General features: G+C 35.6%; 2 protein-coding genes across 2 annotated transcripts; both read left to right on the plus strand.

Annotated features, from left to right (window-relative positions):
* Positions 1-8,439: 8,439 nt before the first annotated feature.
* Positions 8,440-13,317, plus strand: LOC113698625 (transcription initiation factor TFIID subunit 7). Its single transcript, XM_072050176.1, has 6 exons — positions 8,440-8,481; positions 8,661-8,780; positions 11,608-11,741; positions 11,835-11,954; positions 12,399-12,468; positions 12,872-13,317. The coding sequence occupies exons 2-6, from the start codon at positions 8,663-8,665 to the stop codon at positions 13,033-13,035; spliced, it is 606 nt and encodes a 201-aa protein (XP_071906277.1). The 5' UTR covers positions 8,440-8,481; positions 8,661-8,662; the 3' UTR covers positions 13,036-13,317.
* Positions 13,044-23,603, plus strand: LOC140007511 (uncharacterized). Its single transcript, XM_072050197.1, has 9 exons — positions 13,044-13,114; positions 17,141-17,188; positions 21,271-21,312; positions 21,459-21,507; positions 21,603-21,750; positions 21,851-22,117; positions 22,201-22,263; positions 22,369-22,470; positions 23,076-23,603. Exons 2-6 carry the CDS (start codon positions 17,145-17,147, stop codon positions 22,066-22,068), a joined length of 501 nt encoding a protein of 166 aa, XP_071906298.1. The 5' UTR covers positions 13,044-13,114; positions 17,141-17,144; the 3' UTR covers positions 22,069-22,117; positions 22,201-22,263; positions 22,369-22,470; positions 23,076-23,603.
* The last annotated feature ends 146 nt before the right edge of the window (positions 23,604-23,749 follow it).

Consider the following 23,749-nt stretch of genomic DNA (forward strand, 5'->3'; position numbering starts at 1 on the left):
CTATCAAAAGAAGAAAAGTTCCAATTTTTCAAAAGTGTCCCTGGATGCGGTATTTGCCCATGGGATAAGGAAGCAGAGTTGAAGTATTCTCCCCTTGTTGACTGTTGCTAATACTCTTCTCCTGATAACCGTCAAATTGGCATATTTTTATGATATCTGTAATAAATACAAATTTTCAAAAGTGAGTAAAATCTGACAATTAATCCACATTGGGTAAGGTAATAGAGGAAATTAATTATAAAATAAATGATAAAATTGCAATCTATCATCAAATGTGCATTAATTGGTGGATTCTAACATTATCAAAGGAAGTTGGAACAAAAAGTGATAAAAAGGTACAAATTCCTCACTACATTTGCTATTTGGCGCGGCCGCATCAACTCAGGGTTTAGCATGTCCAGGAAACTCGAGAATGACGCGTGATATCCTACTGACAATTGGAAGTGCAACGTGGGGTCCCAAATATTCCATTAGTTGATTGTTTGGTTTGAATTGACAATAGTAGTTTAGCAAGAATAGAAAACTTAACAATTAGTAGATTTCCTTTCTTGTTGGTTGCAGCTGAATAGTATAGATAGAAGTCAATCGAGACTAGGTGACTTAACTTAGCTTTTGAGAGGTCAGCCGCCACAAGCAAGAGGACAGACTTGCTTTTATCTTGTGTTTTTTCTTATTCCATCGGCCTTCATCATCTCAATTGGGAGAAAATGCATTCAACAATTGAATTTGCAATTTCGCGTGAGATAGTTCCAACGGAGATCAACTAAATCTCTTTTTCTAATCAATGAATAACGGAGGACTTGGTTCAACTTAAATTGTGAGATCAAATTAATTTTACTCTTTCCTATTATTTTTTGGTATTCGTATATTTCCTGTTTTATGTTATGGTTGTTGTATTATTCAATTATTCTGGGCTCAAATTTTAGATTAATTCAATAACCTAAAATCAATTAGAATAATTATATCTGTAATTGTTTAGTTATTCTAAATTAGTGGTAACTGGAATGATTGGGTTTGTATCAGAGAAATATACGGGCTAATTTGAAACAACCCTTATAGTGTGTTGTTTGGTTAGAACAGGGTTTCTCTAATTCATAAGGTAATTGGGAAATTGAACTCTACGGTCATACCTAGAGTTATTTCGCAATTAGGGTAATAGCTAACGGTCATACTTTGGCTGTCGATAATTTAAGGAAAAATTGACCGTTATCGCTTGTTTGGTGGTTATAGTTTGTTTATCAGTTTGTAAGTGGAATTATTCTTGCATCGATGATCAATTAGGAGAACCATTTCCGAAGTTGCTTCTTGGTTAGAGCTTGTTCAATATTATTTGAGTCTTAATAAGTTGCCATTTACTTTTAGCTATTTATTATATTCAAGTAGTTTAGTTTATTTTCATAAAATCCACCGTATCTTGAACTCTAGAAGAAGTTAATTTCTCTCAGTCCCTGTGGATTCGACCCTGCTTACCACTAGATACAAAATTTGTATTTAATTTGAGCAGATATTTATTATTGTACAGATTTGACAACTTGTTATTGTTAAAAAAGTAAGATCTGACCTTTTTGTATATAAAAAATGATTACATGTAGATAACATAGTGATTTCCGGCTAAAAAGTGGTCGAAAATTTAGATTCGGACCAAATTTTGCTAACGTAAATTTGTAAGGGACGTAAAATTAACAATTTGAAAGTAAAGGATGAAAAAATTCATTTAGTAAAATATGAACCAAGTTTTTACCAATTTTCCCATAAGAAAAATTGGATGAGATAAGGAATTGTGCATCTTACTGTTTTTTGGCCCAGAATAAGAAGCATTCTCCTCTATGTTTGTCAAATTACGTTGACCGACAAAAATTGGCATTATTGACCCATCAAGCTCAAATCGCCATCCCCATACAGATTTAATGCTTGAATATTGCAGATTTATATCTCAGCTGATATATTTACCAAAATTTTCATAATGTGCAGATAACTACGATTTAAGGAACCCCCCGGGGGGCCCGGGCGGGCTTAAAGAAGCATCCCCCTCAGGTTGTTTACATTTCCCTGAGGGCAAAAGTCTCTTATGTAAGATTCTGAATTCTTGAAATTATTTTCGTAGTCACCCCCAAGTAGAGGAATTTACATACATAAAGGGGGTCTTATGATTATTATATATGTAACCCGACTACCAATAAATCCATCAAGTTGTCTTTTTTTTTTTTGGTCGATACAGGGGTGTCCGGGTCAATTCTTACAGGGCCCGACTAATCCCCTGTGGCCCGGACCCGGCGCCCCAACCCGACTTGAACACGATAAATGCGCGGAGGAATCCAGTGGAGCGGAAACTCGAACTTGAGACCTTAAGGATCACCTGTGAGAGGCGCTACCGCTGGACCATTCACGCGGGGGCTATCAAGTTGTCTAATCTTGAGAGCCCTTTGGGGTCAAGAATAGTATTTTAATTAGTAATAACTGCATCAATTAGAAACATCTATAAAATATATGATCAATCTGAGCAGTGGCAAATAATTGGAAAAGATAAAAGGAAAGAGATGAAAAAGAAACAAAATGAAAAAAAAAAATCGACCAAAACAACAAAATATTACTACTAGAACCATAGAATTGCTAATTTAAAGCATTTGTCTTTCAAGTTTCAACCAACGAAAGGGTTGACCCAAATTGACTTCAAAATATTTTCTACCATAGATAGAGAAACTTCAAAAGTTACATTAACATTTGACCAAAAAAACTGATGATAAAATCCCATCACTTAGGTTCTAGCCTAATCTACAAAATATCAAGTACAACATCTATCAAGCCAGATATGCCATCAGCACCTCCTTCATTATCACCATTAACCTCCTCAGCGCTGGGACCATCACTCTCCTTGGAACCCCAGAACCTCCTTCCTTATCACCATTGCCATCGCCAGAATTTGAAGATTTTTCAATTGTTGCCTTCCCAACAACTTTCACACCCTTCTTTCCATTAGGGTCGACCATACCAAGTTTTGCCTCCAACTCATGCAAGGCTTCTTCAATAAGCTCTAAGAGCCCGATTGTCCTAATCAAAATCCTCACATTGTCATCTTCAGTAGTCCCACAGAAAGAGCCCAAAAAATCTCTCTTTGTTTCTTCTATCCCCACTGCTTTGGTCATATTGTAAACTGCGCATCCCTTGGACACCTGGTCCAAGAGATGGAAAATAACTCCAATGCAGGATCCAACAAGGAATCCAATTTATCAGATCTTTCCAACTTTGCCAAATCTTTCAGATATTTCTCTCCTCCTAGTTTCAAGTCCGCCTTGAATAGTCTTTTCTGTTCCCAACTAAACCTAATTCTAGCCTCATTATCAGGCGGATCATCATTGCAAACCAACTTCACCTCCAAAGGTCTGATTTTATTGATCAAACTTTGATTTGTTGCCATCTTCACACATGCTGCCTGAACAGCTTTAACACCCATCCCTTTAGTTACCTTAGGACCGAACCTTTTGGCAGCCTTAAATCCGGATTTCCCTGGGTTCCATGGCATGTTCTGAAACCAATATACTTCAAGCATAATACCAAACTAGATATAAACTAATCGTATAGGCATGCAGCATAAATAAGCAAATAAACCCAAAAAAAAGCCTTAAATTATGATCAAATACCAGGAACACCCACAATTGCAACTCAAAATCAGAAGTGAATTTGAAATGTTAAGAGGGAAAAGGGGAGCAAAAGACCCCATTTAAAGTTAACACCATTATTATTAAATAACATAAACTGGATGGGCACTACAAGAAAACTGACTTTTCGCGATGCCAGAATTGTGCTGCAAAAAGTCAAAAAATCGCCGCGAAAACCTTTTTGCGGCACAAATGTGACGGAATTAAATTGTGTCACAAAAGTAGCCGTTACAAAAGAGAACAACACAATTTTTCAATACGTCTCATGTATTTGCATCGCTCTTTGCGATGCCAATTTGAATGTCACCACTCTACTTGCGGCACAAAAAATGCGCCACAAAATGTCCACAATGTCATGCGACAAAAACTCACGTCGCAAAAAGTCACCAATATGAAGGCCAGAAATCAATTTTTTCATGGTACAATAATTATCATGCTCAAATATCCTAAAATCGAATATTATAACAAAATATAGTTCCACAATACAGTAGAATAAAGTATCATACATTGTTTTAGTCAAATTCTACAAACTTTATCATTTAATATTGTTCGCTCCAATTACAAGATGTTTCATATATTCCAAAATGTGCTTGTCTTCAAAAGTACAACACTTCATCATACATCTCTTAAAAACATCTTCATATTTCAAAATCCTGAAATAACACAAAAATATGGTCATAACCATTCCTGAATTCCCTATAGATCTACATTCAATAAAATTCATTTCCAAATTAGGGAGAGACAATATCCAGTACATGATCATCGGTATATAAAGACAATATCCAGTTATATATTTATGCTAAGAGAGTACCGGCACTTATACAAAAAGAAATTCAAAGACGTCCTGAAACAAATTACATTGACCACCTTGCCACAACAAGCTTGAATATGCACATTGGACTCATCAGACTTGATAATGAGAGATACCATGGGAGCTACCCCTCCTAAGTCCTAAGTCAGTTAATGTAGCGAAAATAGAAGGAAATAGAAAGGAAAAGTTAAAAAAGTTTGCCCTTTAAGAACTGCACAATTATAAGTAGCTAACAGGAGCAATCCATGTCTTTATCTAAGTAGATCATTCTTGCACAATTTTAAGCATAGGAAATTATATCGACAGCAAAATAAGTATATTCTTAACGAGTAAAATTGATCTTCTATCACAAGCATAAAAAGGGTATCGATTGATTGGAAGCTAAGCAAGAAAGAAGAATTTGAAAAGAAAAATTGCTTTGGGTTGCTTTACATGTTTCTTGGATATGCATTTTGCTAGTTGTGTTGAACAAGAGTTCAACTACAGTCTAAAAAGGAAACGAAGCATATAAGATGAAAACAATATCATCTTTGCACCTTTGTCACTGACACTGTTGTCGGCGTGATATTGAAGAATAAAGAAGTTAAAATTTCTCTTCTTTAATTGCGATTTATATTTAGGGTTTTGGTGGTTGTTGTGTTTTTTAAAAGGAAACAAAATGTGTTTCCATTTTTGCCCTTGAAATTATGGACATGTGAGAGAGGCATGTGTTTTTTGAATGGTAAAGTGAGCAAAAACGAGCTTTGAGAGCAATTGGGTAGACTTTTATATATCTTACAGATTATTGTGTCTAATTTTAAATATGAGGGGCTAAAAAGTTTTTTCTATTAATGTGAAGGACCAATTTGGCAAATTTTCCTATTACTTTTAAGCCATTTCGATGACAGTAATTTCTTTTGTAATGTATAATAGTTTTTTTTATGAGGATATAATATTTAAAGTGTCAATGCTTTTAAGTTGCTGTTTGACAAAATTGAAATTTACAAAGGCTTTGACACCGGCTCAAGGTTGTACAACTTGTGCCCTCTCGTTCTATCAATTGCAACTTGTGTGCTTTCTTTTCTATCATTCATGTGTGAGCTTAAGTGTTTCTAAATTTCTAAATTTTCAGTAAGTGTTAGACAAAATTGTGGATTCATTTTGAACGCATTTTAAACGTGTACAATCCTCAATGAAGTTTGAAGACAATAATTCCTCTCATGATATCGATCAACTCTAAATTACTTTGGGTGCGCATTTGTTTCCATTTAGGAGTCAAAGTTGGATGGGAACAGATACTACACTTGATCTTTGCCAAAAGGCTGATAAAGGTATAAATTGGATGGGAGCGACATACTAGAGAATCAGCATCGGTTTTATGATTTATCAAAGCCAATATGGAGCAGAGTTTCTATCAAGAATTGCATTACGTTTGTCTCCATGTCATGGCCTTCCCCTTATTATATTTATAGAGTAGAGTTAACAGTGGATTTAGCAAGTGTAAAAAAGGTGGTAAGTTATCTTGATTAGTCATAAATTCTAGTTATACCTTATAATCAACTAGGAAAATTCTATACTGAGCGAGTGACATTACATTACATTACAACTAAGCGACAATAAAAACAAACAAATTAAAGGATAACCCATCTTCTTGATTTTAGGAATTCTTATGTTTGTGTTTATCGTTTAGTAATGTTATCATTTATAGTCACTTTTTGTAGATGAATTCAATCAACAAGTTCCAAAAAAAAATGAAAATTTTACAGTCTTAGGAACTAAATGTAGTTATTTATTTAACGACAAAGAGTAGGGACATTTGTCAGAAACATCCGTCCCACACAATGTATGACCTAAAATAAGCCAATAATGTTAAATTCAAATTGTATAGAAGAGATAGCGTCACATAATTTGGGCACAACAAATATGTAAGAACCCACACAAACAACGGTACCCAAATATGGGGGAGAGTTGAATTGAGCGGTAAGATGGAAAATGTTGTAAGCTAGAAGTCTTGAGGAATTCATGAATCAAGGAACTATCCTTTCGGTCATTTGGACATTTGCATAGGGAAGAAGTGAGAAAGGCAAAAGAAGACTACACTGAACAGCCGTACCAGCACATGCAGGTTGCAAGTCCTCTCGCTTAAAAAAAAAAAAAGAAAAACAAAACCTGCACCTCTAAAAGTATTGAAGGAGATTCTGTTTGCTGTGAATTATATAATGTATTGAAGGAGATAACCTACAATGTGCTACATCACAACATCACCCCGTTTGGCAAGTGAGTGTTTTGGGTGTTTGTCTAAAATTTTAGTGTAGTTCACTGTAAAAGTTTTTAAAAAAATTTTTGATGTGTGTTTTTTTTTTTGAATATTTTGAAGTGTATAGTTTAAAAACTTTGAAAAGTTTTTTAAAGTTATTGTAGTTAAAGTTTTTAAAAAACTTGTAACAGACAAACTTGGCAAAAAACTTGGCTCCGTTTGGATTAGCTGTTTTTGGGGGGTGTTTTTGAAATATTTTATTGTAGCAGTGTATATGAAAAATTTCTGCTATAAAACTTTTTTTGAAATATTTGATATACTAATATGGATGGGATGTTTTTTGAGTTATTATATATTACTGTAACATTGTATTTGAAAAACTTATTTTTTTGAAAAAAAATAACCAATCCAAATGCTTATCTGTCAAACAAACAAGGCCGTAGTATCTCATGGACTTTTTCTTTTTCTTTTTCTGTTATTTCTACAGCATGGTAAACCACATAGTAAAATGACCCATCATTCAAGAACAGGAGCACGGACCACAATGCCCCTCTCCCTAGCCGAGTTTTGGTTTGATTATTTCAGGTAATTAAAGAATTAAAAGCCACTGGCCATTTGGTCCAGTGGTCATCACTCTATTGAGTGATGCTGGAGGTCAGGGGTTCAACCCCTACCTCCTACAAACTTGCCACCTTACGTGGCCGGTCTTCTGCCCCCACGGAATAACTTGAACGATCCGCTCCCCCTCCTTAGGGTATGGCGACCTTCCTGATTTATTCAGGATTCGAGTCCCATTGTTAATGTGCTCGGTGTGGAGTGGGGCCTCCTCTTCCGGGCCGCAGGGGATTAGTCGGGTCCCGTAAGGATTGACCCGGACACCTTTGTGTTGACAAAAAAAAAAAATGTAATTAAAGAATTAAAAAGACAAACTACTAATTTGGCAGCCTCTAAATTCTGATTCCCCGCCTCCATATTTCTTCTCCGTCCTCCTCTGCAGGTAACTGACCAACGGGTACCTGAATTCAGATACCAGTTCTTTTACATCTAATTCTTCTTGCTCTTTTTTTTCTTTTTCTCTTACTGTGGTAGAAATCAAGAGCGATGAGCCAAAAAGAAAAAAAAAAAGCTATCGAATAATTGCGATAGCTGATTTTTCCCTTAAGATATTCGACTCGTTCTCAATTCATTTAGACTTGTTCGTTCGTTAACAGTTCATTCGAAATTTTATATGAGTCAAGTTCAAACAAATATTTTGGCTCGATAAGTTATCAAACGACAGGAACTCTTTCACGAATTTAAATGATTGTTACGAATATGGGTCTAATTGTCATTTCACAAAATTTATAGTGCATATTGTACTCCTAATTCCTAATTCCAGGCTTAATCATTCGCAGACATGGGCCTAATTGTTTGCGAATGGTTCGTTTATGGTAAACAAGTTGAGCTCGAATTCGAATTTATACTAGAATTTTGCTTAACAAGCCCACTACGAACATATATTTAGAGCTCGGACAGTATCGAATGAACACAACTTGTTTGAGTAGATTAATGAACATGGCTCAACATATAAAATACTCGTTCGACTCGATTTGTTTACAATTCTAAAAGTAAGGGAGATAAGTGATATTTTTAAACATTTAGAGGCACTAAGTGATATTAAGATAAACCTCGGGGGAGGTTTCTGATATTATTTCAAATTAGAAATACAAACCATTAATTTCACTTGCTCCTCTAAATTCTCATTACTCTCCTCCATATCTCTCTGCCCTTCTCTGCAGGTAACTGACCAACGGGTGCCTGAATCCAGATACCAGTTCTTTTACACTAATTCTTCTTCCTTTTTTTTTTTTTCCTTTCTTTGCCGTGGTAGAAATCAAGAACAATGAGCCACAAATATAAGCTATTCGAATAATTGCGATAGCTGATTTTTTCCTGTTTTTTTTTGTTGGGTATGCAGGCATGGAAGAGCAATTTATACTTCGGCTTCCACCTTCGGTAGCTGAACGGATAGACCGGCTCTTGAGCGAAAACGCATCTTCGTCTTCTGATGACAAGTCCTTGGATTTAACCTTTTCCGGTGAGCGACTTTTTTTTTACCATCTCTATTCTTAAATTTGTGTTCATCAATTGAGAGTTTATATAAGAAGCGTCAAGAAAGGATTTTGATTAGGAATAAGTGCAATTTAATTATTTGGTTTGACTAGTTTGTATAGAACCTCTACTGAACATTGTTATGCTTCTTCTTTGTTCGGATTAAGGCATGTCAATCATGGTTTTGGAGCTTTTATAGTTTCTGCTCGCTGCTGATGTTGCTTCTGCTGGTGCAGCTGAGCTGCTTGTTCCTTCGTTTTTGTAGTGTTTATACTTTATTTCGATCTATTGTTCCCTGATGTTCACCAATGTCAGTGTTGGCACTGTTTAATTTACTCACACCTGCATGTATATTTCATTTGGTTTTTTTCATGTTTTTGAATCTCACAGCGTGGTTGATTGGTTCGCTGAACAATGATTTGAGTAGTCTTTTTAATCTAAAAGATGGTCACTTATTTGCCACTTGTATCTTCAAAAGGGATTGTTTATCTACCTCAAACTTGGTTTAGTCGTCCTTTATACAATGTGTATAATGATTCTTTCCTATTGGCTTCCAGCTTATGGTTGTATAATCCCATTTAGTTGCTTGAGCTTTTGGTGATTTCTTTTTTTTTCATCAGTGTCCTTGAGCATCCTAGTAGATAAGGTTACAGAAAATCAGAGAATGGCAGATGCAATGTATGTTAGGATATTTTTGGACCTTCTTTTAATTGCTGCTGTTCCTATTGGTCTCAAGTTATAAGTCTTTGGAAAAAATTTGCTAGTTAGGAGATTAAGGAACTTGTTCTGTACATTCATCCGGCCACCAATTGCTTCTGACTCTTGGCTCTGTTCTCTGTTATATCGCTTTCTCTTCAGAAATTGAGGCTCAACTAGGCTTCTTTTTCTTCTATCCCTAGCCTCACTGATTCTCTTGAACGATGCATGATATCTTTTCCGTTTTGCTCTTTCTCTCTCTCTCTCTCTCTCTACACACACAGAGACGTATATGGTCCACACTAAATTATTTAACTAGTAACCTGATCTGGAGCGGTGGTTGTTCTTCTAGGATCTTGTTCTTATATTGAAGTGTGCCCTTGACCATTTTTTCTAAACCTTTTTGGAAAGTGGGAAGCAGGAAAGCGAATACACATGATGTGCAACTTAAACTGCCATAAACAGTCTCAGTTCAACTGAAATAGGATTCATGTCTTTTCAGTGAAGATCTCATCTGTGTTAGAGATGTTAAAATGAGAATCTGGTTACAAATATGCAAATCTTTAACCCCCAACCAGTTTTTACGGGACAATGTTGGGAGGATGGAATAGTAATGTAATCAGATTACCAATATGAGGTTCATTTGGTAAAGGAGTATGAGCCAAGGAATGGGTATATATTTAAATGATGCATATTGTTGGTGCTTGGAAGGATTTTATCTGAATTGGTATGTTGCTTTCATTTCCTGGACATATGTAAATGGGGCAATTTCGAAATTTATCCCATACTTGATGTCGAAAGACTAATTTTACAAAGAAAATACATGGATAAAATACAAAAGGCAGTCAGAAAAACAGCATTTTCCAATTTCCATCATCCTTGTGGCTGTGAGACAAATCCTTTTCCATCTGTACTCCTCACTTTATGCCCACAGCCCCTGTAATCTCTATCTCTCCCTCCCCCTCTTCTGCTAGCTCTAGCTCTTTGTCTTTTGCTTGTCATAGCTCTTCACTAGTTGTGACATTGCTGTAGTGACCATTGATATTTTGCTTGAAAAGATGCAACAGTTCAGTAGATTCTCAATTTATGTAACGGAAGAAGCATTTTGATATCTACAAATAAATTTGTTATTTTGGATGTCGGTGGATCTAACATGGGTTGTGATTCAATCTTGGGACTTGGATTATTTTGTTTGTAGTTTTTTGTAGTCTTTTGGAAATTGAATGGATGTAGGAGGTCTAGGGAGCTGAGTGGTGTTTATTTTTTGTGTAGTATGGAGGTTGAAGAGGCGTGGTTCATCCTTGGCATTATTGTTAGTCTCTTTTATATGATTTTCAATGACTTCTCTTTGATTGTTTTTCACAAAAAGGAGTTGAATTGTGTAAAATTGGCCTCTTCAGATAGCTGTGGTGGTTGCTGGTGGTAGTCTCGCACTACTTGTGGGGAGTAGGGGAAGGCAGACTGGTCATTGCTACTGGGAAAGGGGAGAAGGAAGAAAAATGGTAAAAGAATTAAGAAATAGGAGTCATAAAGGAAACTTTTCAGGGGGGGAAAAAGACTTCAAACCAATTCCTAAATTTTCAATCAAATGCTTTGTTGGCTTTGATAACACCAATGCTGATTCTCTAGCATATCACTCCCATCCAATTTTGACTCCCAAATGGAAACAAATCAACCCCTAAGGTTAATTCAGAGTTGATTGATATCATGAGATGAATCATTGTCTTTCAACTTCACTGAGGGTTATACACGTTTAAAATGCGTTCAAGTGAATCCACAACTTTGTCTAATCATGAACAATGAGGTTGAAACATTATTTATATGTCAGTCCAAGTAATCACACAAATTCAAGATTCTGAATGTAACAGATGAAATTGCATCTGAATGAACACTTTCTGTCGACTGTCCCAGCATGAAAAATTAGAATTGGACCACTTTAGACTTGGTGGACTAAAGTTAACGAATTTCTGTGAAATTTCATGAGTTACTATGGTTGTACATGTTATTGTTTGTTACACTGCCAGCATTTAAAAGTCCTCCTGAATCCGTAGTTGGTTGACATGAATTTTATTTTCTTCATCATTCTACTTCTTGAGGGCTTGATTGATATTTTGTAGAGGATGGGAGAAGTGGCACATTTTCAATAGGAAACGATCACTTCCCTGCATTTCTTTTGGATTTACCTGGCATTGTGGAGTCATACAAAACCTATGATGATAGCGTGCTGATTAAAAGTGCAGATATTGGTCAAGTATGCTGTCAGCTTGCCAATTATTGCTTTGTAACATACATGGCATCTGAAGAGTTCCTAGTTCAATTTTGTAAAATTTGTGATGTCTTGCAGATGATTATGGTGAAGGAGGAAGGTGACAGTGTTCCAGGTGAGGTGGAGTACAGACATGGCCTTACCCCTCCGATGAGGGATGCTCGAAGGCGAAGGTTCCGCAGAGAACCAGATCTAAATGTATGTGGCCTTGTGAACTGTCTCTTCTTCCAGTATCCTCTCTCTCTCTCTCTGTTACACACACAAAAAAATGCGCAAAACTAAGACATAGACACAAACAATGATACATTATGGCTGCAGTGGGTGTAAGAAAGGGACAGAAGTAGATGAGACTATCGCATGAATTTTCCATCAGATGCCATCACCTTACCTTTCAAATTTCTCCAAGAGTAAGCAATAACAGTTGATTAAAGCCTACAATGGGAAAAAACAATTTGTGAGATAGTGCTACGTAATGGCTTTTCCCATGCCCCTAGGTAGTGTTGTTCATAGGCATGAAGTGTCTATTACATATTTTGCAACTGTAGACATGTCTGCATGGGTAGGTATACAAGTTAAACATTGTGTGCTACTATTAAATTGGTATTTATTTGAGTGAGTTATGAGACGTGTGTCATTTTGCAGCCTGAGCTGGTCCGGCGTGCTGAGAAAGATTTGCAGAATATTATGGCTGGTGGAACAGCTGAGAATATTGATATCCTTCCAGTTATTCTGGCTTTCAGAACTTGAAGTAGTCAGCTTTTATGGATTTATTGAGACTTTAGCTACGTATTAAATTTTCTTTAGTTCATACTGGCACAGATGATCGTGTTGTTGTACTTGCATATTAGAATCTTAACTTGTCAAGATGACTTTTCATTCTTCTGGCTGTTGGTCCAATCTCATACTTTGTTTTGTTCGTTTCACTGTTAGATGTAGCAGGGAGGTCATGCGCATCAATTGAAGAAGGAATTCAGAATTCCACCTTCTTTTGATATTTACAGTTGTGACTTGAGATGATTGTGGAATTTTAATGGATACTGTGAAGCTGTGCATTCCTAAGATAGATTTTCTTCATAGTGTATAATTTTATTGTTGTTATTCCTTGACAAACTTACATGTTGAAGCCATTGAGCATGAGGAAGATGGTGAGGAAAATGCTCGTAATGTAAGTAAGAAGGTGGAACCTAAGCCTCCAGAGAAGCCTGACATACCTGAGGCTGGGACAGCTGGTGGAGAGCCAGACAGAAGCGATTCTGATGAGTCTGATTATTCAATATGATGGAGGTCCTTTATTTAAACTTGAGTATCTGGTTCTGCTGGGTGGTTAGACCTACTATTTGCAAATTTAACTTTGTAAGGTCATGGTTCGTCAACAAAACTTTATGTCTAAGGGTTTATAGTTAAAGGAAGTTTAGTAGTTTTATGTGTGTGCCCTGTTTGGATCTTGTTGGTATTGATAGCCTATTTGAGATTCGACATTTCTGTGGTTTTTCAAACATTGGATAGGTTGTATATATCAATACACTAATTAGATCTAATGAGCGGGCAATCTTTGTAGTAATTGATAGTTTGGTTTCTGGGAGTGCACAATATACAGATTAGGGACTCCAAACTTCAGACCCCATAGTGTATATGCATGCACCATTCATAAATTCATTTCAAACTATCTTACCAGAGTTCTAGATGTATTTATTGAAAGGTAATCTACAATCTGAGATTAGTGGAAGAGAAGCGAGTTGATATATATGATTGTGGTTTGAACAAAATACTTCCACCAAAGGTCACAGTACTAAACTTTGTTCAATCTGGAAATGATCTTAACTAGGGATTTGTTATTGGTTTGTCTGCAGGATTATTATAATAAACTTGCTGTTTAGTGTGAAATATGATTGTGGAGAACATATGAATATGATGATATGATGACTGAGGATCTTAATGTTCGAGTTTATGGATATGCCTCCTCCAGATGTGCCTGTCTTTTGGTCCTTTTTGTGCCATCTTTCTTCCATGAATTCCCAAGAATTAAATCTGTAGTGGCTGGCATGAATTGTTCATCAATAGTATCTGTTACAAACAATTAGTCAGGAAGCATAAGGATGCTGTAGCCTGTGGGCTGATGTCATCTTTGTCTTTTCTTTATATTGGCTTGTGTGATAATGCCATTTTTATTTCTTTACCTTGGTTTCTCCATCTGCATTTTGGGAATCTACCTAAATATTGGCTTATTTCTAGCTAAGAATTTCGGCTGTAATTGCTTAAGAAATCCTAGAAGATGGTGAATGAAACTTTATGTCACTTCAAACAAGACCTTTTGACTCTCTTAACATCTCTATATTGTAAGAATCATATAAGAGATTTAAGTAGCCTTGGAACAAAGAACTTAGTCCTTTTTTTTCTCTCATTAGGGGAGAAAGTCTTGTAAAGAGGAACTTGGAGAAATACTTCATTGTACAACTCATTTTGGTGAAGAAATAGAACATCTTGGGAGCTTGTTCATCTAAGCTTTTCTCATTTTTCTTTACTTGTGATTCAATATGAGTTCATGCAATGAATCTATGAGCTTTATTGTCTTATTTCTTATTTTGAAATAAATTTTTAGATCTAGGGAGTAGATGAAACTTTTGGTACTATAATATGAGTTGAATGTAATTTATATTTGTTACGTCTTGTATTAACTTGTCTATTTATACATTCTTATTATTTGTTGGTATTAATCATCAATAGCAAGTTTTTAGTTATTGTTGCTCAATGAAAAATAGGTAATAATGATGGAACAAGATAAATGGAACTTAAGGAGTAGGCTCACGAGAGTAGAGGTACACTTAAGTGGATTTTTCTCACCATTTCATGTAGCTGAATGACTAGATTTAGTTCTTTACCATGAGAATAGAAAAGACTAAGCTAGTTTAATCCACTACATCATGAGAATGAGATTTGGCAATATTGGAAATGAATCTCTAATTAAATAAGAATAGTAATAAGAGGTAAAATTCATGCACTTGTATTTTTGGACCATTAGTAGATTCTACACCCTAGAACTTGGATATTTAGTGAATTTTTTCCAAGAGTTTCTCTCTATGAGTTTGTTGGTTAAAAGTTAGTAAGTGATTTGGTTGCTTTTTCTTGCTCTTTATTTGATATTAGTCTAAATAATAAGGTAAGTTAAGAATCTAGTACTTGTATATTAGCTCCTCGTGGGATCGACCCGAATTATTCTAAACTATTAAGTTGGTCTACATACTTGCAGTAAAATGGGCATATTTTGGAATTAAACTTACACATATATCTAAATCCCGCCAGACACAGAACAATTCTTCATTGGTCTTATCAATTTCAAGACAAAGAAAGTGCTTTACCTCCCCGATCTCTTTCATTTGGAAACGTACAAACACCTATAATGATTAAATCATCAACATATACAAGGGCAATAGCTGACAACCACTGCTAGCTTCATGAACATATTAGAATTTGTAGGTGCTACAGAATATCTACTTTGAAGTAAGAACACAGCTATCTTGCCATACCATACTCTTTGTGTTTACTGTAATCCATACAAACTCTTCTTCAATTTGCACTTGTAACTTGATCGGATTGTGTCTTCAAACGTCTGTGGTTGATCCATATAGATTTTCCGATCTAGTTCTCTATGAAGGAAAGCATTTTTGACATTCACCTACCAAAGCTTCGATGACTTGCTGGTTGCAAGTAATGACGGGACTCGAAATGTGGTCAACTTTGCTACTGGGCTAAATATTTCATCATAATCTAGCCCATATTTCTAAGAAAATCCATGAGCAATGAGGTGTGCCTTGTACCTCTCAACTGAGCGATCTGAATGAGTCTTAACTTGGTAGACCCATTTGCAAGAGATAGGTTTGACATCCCTTTGTTTGAAAAAAGATCCCAAGTCTCATTTTGTCTAAGTGCTTGAATCTCTTTCTCCATGGCTGTCTTCCACTCAGTACTTTGAACTGCCTCCTAGTAAGTAGATGGTTCAACTACTCCATCATCTTTTGTCAAAGCTACATTAGTGTATCTGATATTTGGCTTCTTTTGTCTAGTTGATATCTGTAGTTGTATAGATGAAGTACCATCACATTCAATCTCCTAGTATTGGCTTCGCCTTTCATCTTTTGGGGTTAGAGCTTGTACTCCTATTCACGAAGAACTTTCACTTTTCTCAAGTGAACAAACATTGGTTATGTCGTCAGCTCCCTCTTGATATGCGTCTAGCTTATTGGTTTCAGGTTGATCATTACATCTCTCTTGTAGCTTCTCTTTTAACTCCCGCGAGTCTAGCAATAATGTTGCCTATGGTGACCACTAGGATGATGCCTCATCAAGTACCATATTTTGTGAGACATAACATTTTCCAGTTGTGGAATCATAACACTTCCAGCCTTTCTGTTGATTATCATAGCCCATGAATATACAACGAATGGCCATCTTATTGAACTTGGGTCGTAGATGATCTAGCACAAATGCTATACTCTTAAGTGAGTAATATTAGGTTTAGCATTCCACAGTTTGTCAACTGGAGAAATAAAGCTTAACTTAGGCTGAGGTAGCCTGTTGGTTACATGGACAAACATTTTCATGCACCCAGGCCAAAAATGTAGACATACACTTTTGGCATGTAGCATGCTCCTGTAGATCTCTGTAAGATGTCTATTCTTCCATTTAGCTACTCCATTTTGCTAAAACATACCAGGACAAGTCAGCTGCCACCTAATCTTGGAGTCCTGGAAGAATCTATTGAACTCATCTGATGTTTATTCACCTCTGTTGTCTACGGCGCAGGTACCTTATCCTTTGGCCTATTTCTTTCTTGACCTTCTTCTTGAATTCTTTGAACCTGTTTAAGGCTTATAACTTTTCTTTCATAAAGTCAACCCAAACACATCTAGAATAATCATCAATAAAGGTAATCATGTACCTTATACCACTGATTTGTGGTTCTTTCACTCTACCAAACACATCTAACTGAATTAGCTCCAAAAGCACCTTGGTTCTGAACTTTGACTCCTTGTATGTAAGTTAATGAGCTTTTCCATGTTAGCAACCTACACAAACAATGTCTTCTCGGACACCTAATTGATGAAGTCCTCTAAGCATCGACTTCATCATCATGATCTTCAACTTGTGGTAACTAACATGCCCCAATCTAGCATGCCGTAGATCAACTGTCTCGTTCTTTCTCATCTTATCAACATAGGCTTCTTGAGTTGACATCATATACACTGATTCTAATTGTTTCCCTTGCATGGTTGGTGTACCTATAACTTTTAGATGTTGATATACGTTGACATTATCTAGTTCGAGCAATGCGTAGTTATCGAAAGCTGTCAATTGAGAAACTGATAGTAAATTCTTCTTCATTTCAGGTATATGGTACACAAGGTGCAACTCCACATGTTAAGTGTTGTATTGAGGTAGTATCACCATATTATCAATGTGAGTAATTGGTAATATGAAATTATCAGCTGTCACTACCAATTGGATGCCTTTGTACTCTGTCAAATTTATTAGCTTTTCTTTGTCTCCAGTCATACGGTTAGAACAACTAGAGTCAATAATCCAATTATCAATATAGATGACAGGTTTAGTACTTATCGCATGTAGCAAAATGTGAGCTCTTGCACTGCAAATGGTACCTAGACATCCCAATCTTTATCAGTCTCATTCATTTTTTTTGGAGGATGTAGCAGCATTATCTTCTGCTGGTAGGGATCTACAAAATTTTGTGTGGTGCCCTTTCTTACCGCAATTGTAGCATTCATCGTTTCACCATTTCTAGTTGACTGGAGACCATTGACATCATTTGTTTTGGCCATTTGCTCCTTGACTCTGGCCAACTCCCTCTCAATTGTTGCTCTTCCACTTATTCTGCTACCATGGGCTCCACTTACCATTTGAGTTATTTTATTTATTCGCTGGTCTCCTATTTTCGGCTTGAGATCCTCTCTTTTTGGTAAAGAGAGCTTTTTCTTCTTCTTTGATAGATACTTTAGACATAGAGCTTCCTCATTGGCAAGTAAACCTTTCAACTCATTTAAGGTTGGCTTCTTGACCCAACCATAGGCAGTAATGATAAGACCCCTGTATTTAGGCCTGTCAACGGGTCGGGTCTAGACCCGGATCCGGACCGGATCCGTGAAATTATTGCGGGTATGGGTAGGGATTTAATTCCGTTTTCCGGATTCGGATCCGGATCCGTTTTGTCAAACAAAAAAACGGGTCGGATACGGAATATAGTATTCCGGCCCATATTAGACCCGGATCCGGATATAAATGAATTAATAATTTTAAATATATATATTTATCAATATAATTTGATTAGAGTGATGTATTTTAATAAAGTTAATTTGATTTCTTTTCTTATTTGGTTTTTTCTTTGCATTAGTTAAAAATTAGTTTACAAATATATTTTTTTTTCATTTTTATTAGAAATTATAAATTTTGCTAAATTTGTTCGGGTAGACCCGGATCCGGATCCGGAACATAGAATAAAAGACCCGTCGGGTAAACGGGTCGGGTCCGGGTCGGCGTAGTAATTCGGGTCCGGGTCCGGAATAATGAATTCCGGCCCGGACCCGGCCCGTTGACAGCCCTACCTGTATTCCAGTCTTAAGGCATGGATAGCAATTCTCTGCATTTTGGTTTCTGTGATTGCATTTTAGGAATCGAATTTGGATATTTCATCACAAATTGATTTTACTTTGGAGAAATAATGAATTACTGTCATATTTTGTTGAGAAATAGACAATAATTCATTTTCGAGCTTTTGAAACTCCGCGTCATTCTTTGCAGAGAGTGCCCTGAGTGTATCCCATGCCTCTTTTGGAGTCCTAGCATCTTTGATCCGGTGTAATAAATCATCTTCCACAGCCATTGTTAAAGCACACAGATTTGCTAACTTTAACTTTCCACTTTTAAAGTAGCTCTGCCTTCGTTAGTAGTGATGTGTCATCTCCACCAACAACGAGCCACAAATCTTGTCCAAATAGGTAGAACTTCATACGAGTCCTCTAGGAACCATAGTTGTTGGAATTGATATTTAATTTATCAACATTTCCAACTGAGACAGCAACCTCTGTCATAGCTAATTTTTATGACTTACACTTTAGTAATTGTGTGATATCAAAAAATTTCAGTGTTTCACTGTGCTTCTGGAGAATCTCTTCTCATATTGGCCCTGTGCGTGTACCTGCAAAATAAAGATTTTATCAAGAGCCAGTCCATAATAGACTTGCTCTAATACCAAATTGTTGGATTGTGCTGGGTTCTAATAATAAATTAATGGATTAAATCCACTAATAATGGAGGCAAATGAACAATTTTATCATTACTATATAAAAAGTACCATGAATGTTGTTACTCTGGAGTGTGAGTGTAAGTATTCTGATGATCTTAGTTTTGTTATTCCAATTATACCCTTATTAATTAATGATTGGAGTTTAACATTATGCTCTTCTTGATTTATTATGATAATTAAAAATTCATTATATCATATCTATTGATTTAAAAGAAAATAATAGTTGATGATAAGCATTAGAGACTGAGCAGGATTTGATCTTAGTTTTTAATTTTATCCAAAATACCATTCTCCCTAATAATCCTAATAATTAGATTTATTGCATTTTAATAATAGCAATAATAGTAGTTAGGAAATTATTGTAACCTTAATTAAATTTGAATTATGAAGACAATAAACAAACTATAACATTCCAAACCAATGTGTCTTTTTGCATTCTATTTTCAGTTTTTTATTCAATTAAAAATTATTAATTAGTCATAGCTTAAATACATTTTTAAGTCTTCAAAAATATTACTATTGATACAAAAACAAGGCACTCTTACGACAATAGAATCTTTGTTATTTCTGCTTTAAGTTAGATTTTGTCCAAAAAATAAAAAATAAAAGATGACAAACGAAAAAAAAAAAGAAAAACCCAATTATCTCTACCAATGAAATTTCAATTTTCAAAAAATGGAATAGTTAGATGGAAAAATTTATGTGTGGTGAATAATCATTTACACTCCATTGTTAATAGAATTAACATAAAAAATAATACAAAGAGTTCAATTTCAAAGAATATTCATCTCTTCTCTTTTTAAAAAACGGTGTATATAACTTCATATTGAAGAATTGCAAATTTAACTGACGTAACATGAAAACTAATACTGGAAAAGCATGCAACTAATATTTATGCAAACAATCATTTTTATTTTATTTTATTTTATTTTTTACCCTCCTATCTCTCCCAACACCCTTTTCATCCTCAACTATCACGCACGACATTCGAATTCTGAACTAGAAAGAATTCTAAGACCCCTACCTTAACCACTAAGCCAACCCTAGTGATTGACAAACAATTAACTTTTGTTTAGCGTGCAAATTCAGATCATCCAACTTTAAAAGAAAAATAAAAAAAATTATTCATATATCTAATTAAAGATCATACAATTTTAGTGGTATTATCATAATCTGTGTGTCATGGAGAAAACAAACGAAGTAATTAGAAGTATCTATATTATACATACCATTCAAAATATTGATACTTTTGTCAAATCATTTCATATTTGGTCAAATCTTTATTTTTTAAATGTTAATTTTTCATCATCTTTCAGTCTTTAAAGCCATTATTTTAAATTGAAAGAGATTGAATATATCTTCATTTGTTAAAAATTCTCTAGAGATTTTATATGAATTTGTAGATATAACATGTTGTTAACTTTTTTTTTTTTTGTTTTTAAAATAATGGTTTTAAGGATAATTAATTAAAGAAGATAAAAAATTAAATAAAAAATAAACTATGCAAATATTAAATTTGTTAAAATAACTTTCATGAATAAATTTTAATGCATAAGAAACATATATTTTATGATATTATAATCACGTGCAAAGCACGTGACCTATTACTAGTTACATCCAAAGTGTATACAATAACAAAACTTACAAAATAAACTTGCACTAGACACTACTAATTAAATTAAGTCTCACTCTTGAAAATATTTGCTCTAATTTTATTAGAGCCTTATTCTAGAGATATCTGCTCAAACACTCACTAAACTACATTCTAAACACTAAAACACTCTTAAGAGTTTCAACTCTAATTGAGCTCTTCTTATTTTTGTCTGAGAATGAGATGCCAAAAATGGCAAATGAGCTCCCGATTTATCAACATAAGTAGATAACATGGCAACTCCATTCAGCCAGAATTTTCGTCGTCCTCTCACGTGCCCGGCATGTGGATTGGAATCATCATGTTGTTCGCGCATCGCGCGTTAGTTTTCCCATCTGCCCTCGCCTGCCAGTGTCCCATGTGCCCGTGCTTCCGTCTTTCTGTTCTTCTGCTGCATTTGCTCTCTTCCCGTTGCATTCTCTCTCCCACTACATTCTCTTTCTTTCTTTTTTTGGTTTTTTTTTTTGGGATAATGTTGCTCTATCACTTATCCGCATCCTCTGGAACCTGGTACAAAATTTTGTTGACCTCCTCCTTTGTTGTAATAGGCTTTCTTCTTCATCTCCGGTGAGGTCAGATCTTCTCTTCAGGTTGCCTCTGCTCTGCCCCTCTTTTTTTTTTTGCTAAAGTTCGTATTTCTTTTGTCCCTTGTCCACTGACGTGCAGTTTTCTGCTTTTTTCTCATCCACGGGCTTGTTACCGCCCAAGGACGTGCCATCTTCACTGTTGGTTGCAGATCTTGTGCTTTCTTCTTCCTCTCCAGTGAGGTCGGGTCTTCTCTTCAGGTTGCCTCTGTTCTTTTTTTTTTTTTTTTTTTGTAAAATTCGTGTTTTTTTGTCCCTTCTCCACTGACGTGCAACTTTCTGCTTTTTTTGCTTAGCCACAGCCTTCTTACCGCCCAAGGAGGTCCCATCTTCACTGTTGGTTGCAGATCTTGTGCCGTTCGTTTGGAAAAAACTTCGGTCTCCTCCTCCTTTGTTGTATTAAGCTTTCTTCTTCCTCTCCGGTGAGGTCGGATCTTCTCTTCAGGTTGCCTCTGCTCTGCCCCCTTTTTTTTTGGCTAAAGTTCGTATTTCTTTTGTCTCTTGTCCGCTGACGTGCAGTTTTCTGCTTTTTTTCTCATCCACGGGCTTGTTACCGCCCAAGGACGTGCCACTGCTATAATAGCGTCCATGTCGATTTCTGGAATTCAAGGTCAACCCCTGGAGATCACCGGTAGTATGAAAAGTCAATATGGAAACCTGAAGCCTGTTGCAGATAACATGAGTGTGGAAGTTGAAAAATCAGTGTCACTATCTACAGAATCTCATGTTGAGACTGATGCCACTGAAGACATTCTTGTCTGATTCTGCTTTTACTCAATTAAAAGAGTCAGAGACTGGGTTTCATCGCAAGGTACAAGATTTTATTTTTGGCAGTTGATATAAAGTTTCCCTAAACTGCATGATTTGCACTAACCTGCTACTTGCGATTGGTAGTCAATGCAAGAGCTGATTGGCTTATCATAGAAGTATTACAATGAAGTTGCTCTTCCTAAACTGGTAATAATAGAATATCTTCTTCTCCCTCTCTCTGGTTCTGTTTTAATTTTTTTTTTAACATAACAACCAAATTAAGTTTCCCTGGCATTTCATTATGCAATACAGGTTGCTGATTTTGGTTCTTTGGAACTCTCACCAGTGGATGGTCGAATGTTGACTGATTTTATGCATACAAGAGGCCTTAGGATGCGTTCTCTTGGACAAGTTGTAAGTGCTTCTCCTCGTTTGTTCTGGTTCTTGCTTCTATCTCTATCTCTCTGGTTCATTGAACTACATTTAATGGCACCTCTGAGTCCGTGTTCATATTTTTGAAAAAGTGCTTACATTTTTCTTTTCATCCTTGCAAACTGGATATGTTTTATTTGATTTCCATCACTAAAATCTTGAGAAAGTGGAACTTGAGGTCCATTGCTCTATGGTTGCTTGTTGGCATCAATATCAGTCTAACTTTCTTCGCTGTTGTGAATCTTCTATTTTGCATCTGATTTAATTTCAATATTTAAAAGATTAATCAATGGTTTAGCTGTGAAGTGAAGATCATCCTAACAATGTTAGTTATTCTAAGCATAAAACTATGAGAGTGTTTGCTGATACTTTTTGTTGGCTGATTTCAATTACCGAAGAAAGGAAAATGCTGTGTTTTTAGGATTTTATGGTTCTTAAGGTATTTAAACTTGCTGAATTGCTACTGGGTATTTTCCTTGGATTTCTTGTTGGATTATGCGTCTATTTGCATGACTGTTTTCAAATCACTTATTCTTAGGGTGAGGATTACTAATCAAACTTTTGTTTGCTTGTACTTGTCAAATTAGATAATGTGGGAAGTGAATAAAGAGAGGCTGGGAGAATTCCTTGAGGAGTTGCAGAGGAAAGAGGACACAAATGACAGCTATGTTGCTGCTCTGAGAGGGGAAACGTTGATTAGAAACCCATATGTGAGAATGCAACCTTTCCCGGAGCAAAGCACAGCTAAAGTTAGCAAGGAACAAGAGTAGATAATGAGACTACTTTTGGCAGATTTTTGTACCCAGAACTTTTTTCTACTTTTCTCCTTTTTCACTACCATTGTAGAGCACTATTATGTGTGTCTAACGGTGGCTTCTGGTTTACTGGTTCTTTATTACAATGGGATCGCCAAAACTGAAGCTTAGCTTGTATACAATTGTACTTTATAAAAAGGACAAATATTAAGTGGTATAAGGATAGATATTATAAAAAGGACAAATATTAGCTTTGTTATAGCTTCAGAATTTAGCTTTAGTTAGTTTATGTAAGCTAAGAAAGTGTCCCACCGCAGGATGATTATTGATTTTTATATTGTTAGCTAATATTTGTATCCATCCCTTTGTGATTTTCGTACTTTCGCTATATTTGAGTTATATGAATCAGTATTTGAGTTCTTATATGAATCAGGAAGATTTGAAATATGGTCTATTTTCTGCATTAAAAGCTCAAAATTATATTAATATAAATATTTTCACTATTT

This window comes from Coffea arabica, chromosome 1c (assembly GCF_036785885.1).
Source record: "Coffea arabica cultivar ET-39 chromosome 1c, Coffea Arabica ET-39 HiFi, whole genome shotgun sequence".
Taxonomy (NCBI): domain Eukaryota; kingdom Viridiplantae; phylum Streptophyta; class Magnoliopsida; order Gentianales; family Rubiaceae; genus Coffea; species Coffea arabica.